At 39.5% G+C, this 10,298-nt stretch overlaps 1 protein-coding gene across 2 annotated transcripts; it reads right to left on the reverse strand.

Annotated features, from left to right (window-relative positions):
• Positions 1-317: 317 nt before the first annotated feature.
• LOC120716800 (pannexin-1-like) lies at positions 318-5,589 on the reverse strand. 2 transcript variants are annotated; one of them, XM_040004426.1, is made up of 7 exons: positions 4,752-5,589; positions 3,299-3,420; positions 2,370-2,569; positions 1,302-1,549; positions 1,048-1,223; positions 793-952; positions 318-707 (listed from the first exon to the last, which is right to left on the reverse strand). In XM_040004426.1, exons 1-6 carry the CDS (start codon positions 4,930-4,932, stop codon positions 803-805), a joined length of 1,077 nt encoding a protein of 358 aa, XP_039860360.1. In that variant the 5' UTR covers positions 4,933-5,589; the 3' UTR covers positions 318-707; positions 793-802. The 2 variants fall into 2 exon arrangements, with proteins under 2 accessions (XP_039860360.1, XP_039860359.1); XM_040004425.1 differs by having other exon boundaries at positions 1,048-1,549; positions 4,752-5,587.
• Between the last annotated feature and the right edge of the window lie 4,709 nt (positions 5,590-10,298).

Raw genomic sequence — 10,298 nt, forward strand, 5'->3', positions numbered from 1 at the left:
TGTACCTATTAAAGTGGCCATGAGTGTGTATTAATTAAGTTAGAAATAAAAGGATAATAATCCAAAATGGTCATTCTGGCAGTGATACCATTAGTATTACAGTACTTGGAAAAATATAAATGTACCTTTCATGTAAAATGAAAGCTTTAGTGCAATAATTTGGACAGTTTAGGTTATATTTTAATTTTAGTGAGTGCAAACCAAAGTACATCATATACAGTATGCTACACATTAGAAGACAAAAATGCTTTACAACACAAACAAAAGTTCCAGTTTTTATAATATCAAGTGGTCTTAATTTATTGTGGCTTATTTTCAATAATTACACATGTAAACGAATAAAAACAAAGTAGTACGAAGCTTCCCTCATTCTATAATAAAAGGTAGGAAGCAGCTGTCCGAAGAACATGGCTCACTTTGATTTAAAGGCAATTTGGATCCTGAGCAAAGACGTGTACAAAAAAAATATAAAATAGGAAATCCTATGTAGAAAAAATTGCGACACCTGCTCCACTTATCTCTGGAGTATTTCCATGCATTAAAGTAAGAAGGTAAGGTAAACTGAATTGGTCAAACTACAGGTTTGTAGGTTAACACGCTACAACAGCTCCAATAAAAACAAGTCCAAAGGAGTTCATCTCAGTGCTTCTCTTCCATCAGAGCAGGGTTTATCCTCATCAGGTCATCTCATCAGAAGTAACAAGGCACTGGAGGAAGACAAAATAAGTATGATGTTAAATACAACACATTTATTTTTGGCTCTCATCAGAACACTCAAGAGTTTATCCTTACATGAGAGTAACTATTCTTCAGCCTTATCCGTTTCTTTGTTGTCCTTGTGAGAGCACGTCTTCTTACTGTCTAAAACATCAGTCTTCACCTGCCCCAGAGATCGCAGTAGACACATGGTGTCAAACCCCTCATCATCAGCCTCTTGCAACAATTCAAGCACCTGTGGAAGAGACATTTTTCTAATTTTCCTAAGAAGAAAGGAACAACACAAACAAGTGCCCATGCTTCACCCACAGTTTTAGTGTTGAGACGCACCTGCAGACACTTGAAGGACTTAAGTGCGCTCAGGTTCTCATGCAGAAACAGCAGATAGATACTGAGGTCATTGTAGACGGGGGTGACCAGACCCAGAGCACCAAATCCTGGCAGCATCTCATAAGGCCGAAGGAAGCTGGAGCTTTGACGTGCTGGCCCAAGAGCAGCATACACCACTAATGGAGCAAGAATCACATACACTCCCAGGTTGATATAGCTGAGAAGCCTGAAAACACCAACTGCAACAAGCTTACACTGAACAGGAGACGGCACCATGCTGTCGTTCTTCAGCACTCCTGTCCGCAGGTCACACGGAAACTCATCCGTGAGAGAAGCTAGCAGGATGTAATAGCCAAGGTAGATACATGCAAGCAGGAGGATCAGCAGAGTCAGTCCCCGACATGCCAGGTACTTGACCACAAGTCTGTGAGAGAAGCGCTTGGTCTTTAAATACTGCTCCACTAAAGGGTATTTAAAACAGCCTTCAGTCAGGTCCAAAGCACTGCAGCAGGAAAAAGGTAAATGAACAATTAGCATGAGATAAAAATGACTTCAGTTTCATAGCACTTTGTGGAAAATAGTTTTTAAACTACATTTTGGGTTTTTTAATGATCATTAATATTCAAAAAATGCCCCACTTTGTATGCCAGGAGTGAAAGGACAAGCATTTCTCCCTGCCAGCTTTGCTTCTTTAACACTACCACAAGATGGCACCAAAGATGCCATCACTCTTCAGCAGATACAAAATGAAAAGAATTCAGATGTCCTGTGTACTGCTGCCTACCTTTCACCAAATAGCAGGAAGACCCAGTTAGCAACAATAAAATAAATGAAGCATTTAGCAGCTTTAAAAATGTGAGTGTAGGATGACTAAATGTTCTCTACATGAATACAAATATAGTACATTTCTCTTATATTTTTACTTGTACATATCTGAGATTCTTTTCAACCTTTTCGATTTGGATTTATTTATTATTTATATTGTAAAGCCCGATGGCGAGTAAATGCACCGAAATTTCGTTCTGGTGTGCACTAACAGTTGTATGTTCTGAGTAACAATAAAGTGGCTATTCTATTCTTTTCTATTCTAAATGACGTCTCTATAAACTGGCTGCATGTGTAAATTAATGGCCTCATATGTGTAGTTTGTCGTCAAAGTTCAAGCTAGCTCATACTATAATAAAAAAGTGGTAGACCAACATTTTAAATAAATACCTTCAGAAGACTTTGAAAAAAGGAGTCTCCCAGTCTAATCACCTGCCAAAATCTACAAGAGTAAAGCAGTTGAGTACATTGACTGTAGGTGATAACAAGGTGTTTACCTCTGTGTGCCTTCGGGTGCATCCTTGCTATCTAAAGAGGCTAAATTCTTGGCTAGTCTGATGGCACGATTATAAAAGCGGTCTAGCTCCTCCATGATAAAGCTGAGATCAGAGGAGAGGTGCGGAGCTGCTGTGAAGCGCCAGAACAAGGCGGGGATGTACATGAGGATGGCCAGTGAGAGCAGGATGTATGGGAAGAACTGTGGAAGTCACAGAAAGGAAGAAAAATGTATTAGTAGCTTTATTTTGGCTAATATTACTTTATAATGTTTATTTTTTTTAATATTATAAAGTAAATAATGTCTTTGCCGTTCTTTGGTGCCCTCGCAGATGTTTTAGGAAGCACTCGTTTGGCAAAACTTTATTATTATGTTTAATTTGATCATCACCAGATTATGATGTGGGTATATACAAGGTTGTAGTTCGTTTCAGTGTCTACTAAGTAGTTGTTTAAATAAATTTGTAATGTGCCTAGCATCTGTTGAAAATATGAGACTTATTTCATTATGGTTAATGTAATATCTAATTTAGCTATTCGAAGACCTACAAAATGAAAATTAATGTGACCGTTTTACAAATGAAGAGGTAATTAATTAACAGAAGTATTAATCTGCCAATAAATTATAAAAATACCCATTAACAACTGATAAAAAAAAAACAAGTGATAAAAAATAGCATTTCATTAAATTAAAACTGACATATAATCAGCAATGCACTAGTTATAAATTCGATTTCTAGTATAATTCGATTTCAGCATAGTATTATGTTTATTGTGCAGGTATAAATGAGCATACTATATGTGTAAAAGATTTATTGCACAGGTGTGTATATGTTTCAATACAAATTCCTGCACTTTAACATAACATTGCACCTTTTTTATAAACGTGTCCAGTGCATTTACTGTCTGTGTTTGGTTATACTGTGTGTACCTTGTGTAGCCACAGTGGCGAGCTGTCTGCTTGCTGCTGCACTGCTGCCCAACAAAAAGAGTCCACGTATCCAGCCTGTCTCCAGGAAAAGTTAGTGGGAGGAAAGCAGCTGATCTGGGTGCCTGAGGACCCAGAGGAAAACAAAGAATCAGTGCTAATGGGCGGCTTGTTTTTTCAGAAAAATAAATGCAGCCTTCTTTTTTCTGCACTCATGGTCCAGTTGCTTTGAATTGCTTTCAGCATATTTTGAGCCAATAATTACGCCATCGCCTGTTGTGGCAGGGATTCAAAGTATGCACAATTAAGAAAAAAATGCCCCTCCTACTCAATGGACAGGAACATCTTCCATGTGTTTTCTGTTCACTAGATACAACCACACCAACTATCAGTTATTTGAGCTCCAGCATCAGAGCAATGACCTTTTAATGTTTAGCAAAAGTGCAAATTTTGAAATTTTGTAAATAAAACAAAATAAAATGTAAGATGACAGTCTTCATTTTGGTGTCCTGACTTCTTTTAAATACAGTCTGTGATCCTGTTGCCATGCGTTAACTTGTATTGTTTGGGTTTTACCTCTCCCATCTTTTCACGCACTTGTTTGGTATTTTATTATTTATGTAACTAACCTTTGGAACTAAGAAACTGGAACTAAGAAGTAAATTCAATGCTTTTCTGCAATTTTCATACTTAGCCAAGCCACCCAAATTCCCACACGGGACCCTGTGGCATGCTGATGTTTGACACCCATCCTATGGCATCCCATTTCTGCTTAAAAATAAGCGAATTCGCAACTCAGTGTTTCTATAGCTCAGAAGACTTTCCTTCCTGCAGCTATTTTTTTGTGACTGCCACACTGTTTTTAATTGGGAACATTAATAATAGATTTTGAACCACTTTGCATTTCAACCTCAGAAGCACAACAGTAGTTCCCACAAGGCTTGCAGAGTAATGATCTATCTGGTCTGATTATCTTAGCTTTCTTGCAGGACTGGACAGTGTGTTGGACTATGAGCATTGTGACCTAAGGGGATTATGTAGATTTGTGAAACTGCTGATGGAGCTTGATTTCTGTTTACACTCCAGAGGGAGGTATGCAGATCAAACTTGTTCCATATGTGTTTGTGTCTTTTCTCGCACTCTTTGCAGAAACAAGCTCATCCATGAAAAGAACACGTGTGTCAGCATGCCACGGTTTTCACCATCATCATCATCAGCACCAGCAGCAGCTGCAGAGGCAGCAGGATGCTTGCCTCACTGTCTGGGAGTGAAAGGAGCAGACGGGTGGAGACTCAAACCACACCTTCTTCCACACCTCTGTCCTTCTGCATAGTAAAACACTCATCTTCACCCTACACTCTATGTCAGTTTGATTTTATTTAAGGAACAATAAGTTTCCCTGCCGGGATTGCATTTTCCCACATAATGAAACTGTCTCTTCACACATTTAACTCACCCACTGAGACCTCCTGAGCAAAGGCGAGCGAGATGAGGAACAAAGGCAGTCCCACCGCCAGAAACGTGACTATTTTGTCCACAGCCAACTCGAGACGGATGCCTTTGTACTTGGTCTCCGTCGGGTCCTTTAACAAAAAGTCGGAAAAGACGTACTCGGTGGCTACGTGTGCGATCGCCATGTCAGACGGGAACAAAAAGTCGGTGCCGTCTAATTGATGGGAGAGTCCGTTTCTTTTCAATTAAGCAAACAGCTTCTGGTGTTTCAACGATGTCGAGTCGCTCTCACGGTGGATAGTGTATGTATAAAAGGACAAAAATAACGGACCCACGTCCGTTCACAACGGGGCTGATGGTTGAACCTGTTTCCCTGCCTACCCCAGACATCAACGGGAGGGGAGGGGGGTGTCTGCCAGCCACTAGGGAGCGCTATTGTTCCGTTATACTCGACCGCTCAAAGCTTCTTTTTCTAAAAACGAACAAACAAATTAAACCAACAACAAAACTTTGGGGGGGGGAAAGGTGGGGCTTCTATACAGACATTCACTCCACATTACACCGTATCTATGCCAACTAAGAATCATTAATTAAATTAACACCCACATCACCGTACTCTGGAAGAAAGCTGGAAAGAATTCTGGCAGGAACAGAGACAACACGCAAACTCCACAGAAAGGCCCACGATAGTCAGGCTGAGGGTTTCCATGAGAAGATAAGTAAGACTATCAATAACAATGTTATTAAGATACTTCCTAGCAAATGAAAACAACCATTAATTCAACAGTGCTTCCTTTCAGAATGTAATACCACCATTAGAACACTGCATTGCTATGTTTTCATAAAGACATAATGCTCCACCAACAAAAAACATTGCTTAATATTTTGAATGTTTAATCTATAAAAGCAATAATAAATGATAAGCAATAATAACATAAAAAGCATACTGACGGTATATGGTCTGAGTATGTATCCTTGGATGTTGTGACTATATGTCGTTTTTGTGTGTGTGTGTGTCAATGGAAAATTGTACTTAGTAGTCAGTATAATCTTTTAATGATATAAGTTTGCATATGGTAGAATACTGCATGTAATCATTTGTGTTTAGAAGTATATAGTTGGTGGCATATTGAAAGAATGTCTCATCCTAGGAGGTCTGTAACATTCCAGGGTGTTCTGGCGTTCACCCCCACATCCTAGGAGCATGGGAGAGGTTGTACCTTGTCTTATTGTTTTACAGTAGGATTAATGTAGCTATGTCAGCTTTAGTCTAAGTGCTTTTTTACATATAGATGAACTGTTGGATTTTCCAGACCAGCAGGTTAAGGGAAGTCGTTTATGGGGTCACACTCTGACACACACATACACACACACATACACACACGTACACCTCCACATTCCAATGTAAGGAACAAATGCTCACTGAAGCATATAAATAAAGACCAGGGCAGTCCTCAGGGCGAGTCTCAGTTCTGGAGGCTGCCCTTGCTAGCAAGAAGTTCTGTGTGTTTCTCTTCTCTGAGTCTCTACTGAAGAAGTGTTTTAGAGTATATCTCTTAACTGTGTGTGTGTGTGTGTGTGTGTGTGTGTGTGTGTGTAACACAAAATATTACCATAGTCTTAGTGGGCATGTGCTGGAATAAGAGCATGTGAAATTTACGACCCACTGCGTTGTAGAACAGTAAGTAGAAAAGTAAGCACTTATAGAAGTAACATTTAATGATTACTTGTCTAGCTCAATAACAGTCAGTGTGTTAGAGTCTATGACCATGCAATGGTTGGTCCAGGGTGACTGAATCTTTTAAGCTCAATTATATTGTTGCACAGTGTTATATTTTGAAGTAAAGGCATGCCATGGAAGTAAAAGTTATTTCCAGCATGAATTTTGATATACGTTGACCAAACAAAATCACAAAGCTGCACGTGCTTACATGATACATAAACATATGTGGGATGTAAATAATAAGACTGAAAAATGGTATATTGCACGGTAGGACTGAGTCGTTATATTTGTTTGAGCAGTGTAACATGTATATATATGAGGGCTGTAAACATGTGGAAGGGAACAATAGAATGATGTACTTTGGATTATATTGTTTGTTTGTTTTTTTTGACAGATTATGAAATTTACATAAGTAAATGATTAACGATAAATTCCAGAAAGCAATGAGAATATCGCACATCGGATTTTGAATGTGAGGAAAAGGATTTTAAATTAAATTCTAGATTTAAAAGGGAGTCAATGAAGAAGAGTTAGAAGAGTTCATCTGCAGGTAATAGCCTACATAACTATGAGAAACATTATCTTATCCATTTTTATATTATCATAGAAATTTCCACTTCCAATTTTAGCCTAAAAATACTGTAAAACTAATATAATATCCTGTAACAGTAAGAGTCTACTTCCCAAACTTCTCTACAATACACTTTGTGCAGTAAATAATAAAACCCAAATGTGTAAGTATGAGATATTAGCCTTAAAGATATAAATCTCAAAAAACACCAAAGGATAAAAACAAAAAAACAAAAAGAAATCAGAGGTAAGAATCATATCTTTAAAATAGTCACTTACGACATAAATTGATTATAACAATAAGATATAAAGAGCTTCATTGTACGTACCTGTTCACATCAAACCTCAACTTGTGTTACATTCAGTGATCTGTGTCCCCTGCCAAAACGACAGAGGACTGTCAGGAAGAGGGCTAAGCCTCCATCATTGGTCCTCACGAGTCATGAACATGTAGACTATATTTCCATCAAGGCAGTGCAATCTAAAAAGAAAGAAAAGACTAGAAGATGCAAAGGCGCAAAGAAGGACGACCTGCCCTGCAAAGCATGTAAAGCAGTCTATGGAGACAAAAGTGACCCAAAGGCCACTGAGGAGTGGATCAGCTGCGAACTGCAGCACCTGGTTCCATGAGACTTGTGGAGAAGAAAATGGCATCTGTGCTGATGATGGATTCTTCTCTAAAGACTGTCTTTAAGAATCTGTCTTTTTGAAAATGGAAGATGCAGTTGTTATGAAAATACTCTAATAATTCATTAATTCTTGTTGTTTTTGTAATGCCAGTGTTGTTATTCATGAATTATTAAATCAACACTTGAATGTGTTATGCTTGTGAAAATGAGTTCAAATTAAAGCTGATTGATTTGTTATTGAATTGTTTTACAAGAAATAACTGGTTTCTCTTACAATTTAAATGGCTCATGTGAGATTATTCTGTTATCATATGTTATCTTATATCTGTAGTAGTTGAATTATGATAACAGCTGTGGGACATATATTATCCTTTAGTTTAGATGGTGTGCTGTGTATGTAGTTTAGTTCTCATTATACTTTTGGGTTAAAAGAACATATTCATTTAGTAGTTCATTAGATAAGTGTGCATCACTCTGTATCCTTGATCTGCTGTGAATGTCTCACACTGTGTTCTTGACATGTTTTACTGCTGAATCATGAAAAGAAAGGTTGTATGCAGGAGACTCTGTGTCTAGGACAGGGGACACAGACCACATTCCATACCCCCACCTTTACAGAGAGCAGAAAGACAGGGAGCTGAGGTCATAACTTAGGCGCCGTAACAGAGAAAGAATGTGAATGTTTAGGCTTTTACGACTAGGTGGGGGCCACTAGAGGCTATAAGAAGCGGAGTAGCCCGTCACCATTTTGAGACATGCTGTGACCCTCTGCAAGCATCTCTCCCATCCGGACGTTCTTATGCTCTTAAGTGTTGAATTGTATGGAAATAAATGATTGTTGATTGAGCATTTATACACCGAGTATTGTCCTTCCTTCAGCCCAAAGATTAAAAGAATTGGGAGATTTCAACACTCATTTTAGCTGATGAGTGGCTCATCAGGCCCACTTTACCTGAACACTGCTCATCTCAAAAATGTGCAACAGCTCCAGGTGTTTCAAAAGCTATAGGGCCTGAGTAATTGTAATTTATTGAATTAATTCAACATTTACATATTGAAAACAATCCATATTAACAACAAAAACACAAATCACTCACTCAGTGTTTTTTTTTGCAGGTTATTAAACGATTTGCCAAAAAGTGTCCAAATTTAACTGATTTCTTCCTAAGTCACTTAGATCATTTCTTTCGTGTTTTTTTTTGGGGGGGGGGAGCCCCAGCCCTAGGCCCAGAGGCCGAGGGCACTCCACCCCCCGAAGGGGCCCGAGCAAGCCCCAGGGTCCAGGCCCCGACAAGCAGCCACCAGGAGTGAGGTTGTGCATACCTGAGCAGCAGGTAAGCGCATAGCCCCTCACGAGAGCCCTTAATATATACGTGTATTTAAAATTGAGAGGTGGGCAACGGCGCCAGAGGTGAGGTTGTACACCCTGACGGTCTTCTGGATGCCGTGTAGCGTGCCCACCCCTAAGGTCCTATATGTATGTGTTATGAGAGTGTGAGTAATGTGAATGTCTAAGTTGTGGGATAAAATTGAGGCACAGACAGCCAGAAGGGGACAGAGGGGGGGGTGAGGGATGCCTCCCCTGCACCCTGGTGATACACCTTCACCCCAAGGCCCTGCATGTGTGGGTGATTGTGGTGGAGCAGCAAGAGGGAGGCAGCTGGAGATGGGGAGGGAAGGAAGGGAGGGGCAAGTGGCCCCTCCCTTCCTTTCCTTTGGCCAACTCACCCGCTGACCCCAGTAGGCACCCCCACACTCTGGAACCCACCAAGGCAAGGGGACCCAGGCCCATCCGGACCGGGGCCCAGTTCAGCAGCGCTGCCCGGACCCACATAGCCCGGGGCAGCCCACCTGACCCAACCACAGAGAAAAACTGCACCCACCCCATCATCCACTCATCTCCCACTTAGATCATTTCTAAATCTTAATGTTTGGTTTATTTCTGTGCTTTATTTGCTCCTGAGCAAACTGGTTTGGCTGAAATGAAAGTTAAGCTTCATAACTGGGTGTTTTATTTAATCTTTAAGTCTTACTTGAAAAGCTTACAGTTTATATTTTGAACTGAATATTTCACCTGTCATATCCCCTGATGGAAAATGTGCCGTTCTTACTTCGCAGACTCTGAATTAAACATTAAAAATATTTTTAATTGAGGAGGAAACATTTTCACTGGGAGTGGAAACAGCATATTAATATGTGATGATCCTGAAGGCAGCTCCAGAGATAATCAAATTATGTTTTAAATATTTGTTCAATTGTCTTCCAAACCCCATTAGCCTATTGTAAGTTTTGAGTGTCTACTAAAATAATAATAAAAGCATTCTAACATGAGACCTGTTTGTTACCATCGTGCCTTATTAGACATTATGAAACAAATCATATGTAAAAGTGAATTTTGCCAAAGTGCTTAAAATACTTTTTTTTTTTTAAATTATCTTTCTATACTATCTGAAATCTACTACATCATGTTTACCTTTTTATACTATGTCTAATTTCCATTGCAAATATTAATCGCAGTTAAATTAAGAGGGGATGGCAGTAAAAACTGGCGCTGAGATGATCGAGGACGTTCTCGGGAAGTCCAGATTCCCGCGTGAACTTACGAAGTACGGACTAGCAAGAACGCGAG

The sequence above is a fragment of the Simochromis diagramma genome, unplaced genomic scaffold (assembly GCF_900408965.1).
Source record: "Simochromis diagramma unplaced genomic scaffold, fSimDia1.1 OVJJ01000487.1, whole genome shotgun sequence".
In the NCBI taxonomy this organism is placed as follows: Eukaryota; Metazoa; Chordata; class Actinopteri; order Cichliformes; family Cichlidae; genus Simochromis; species Simochromis diagramma.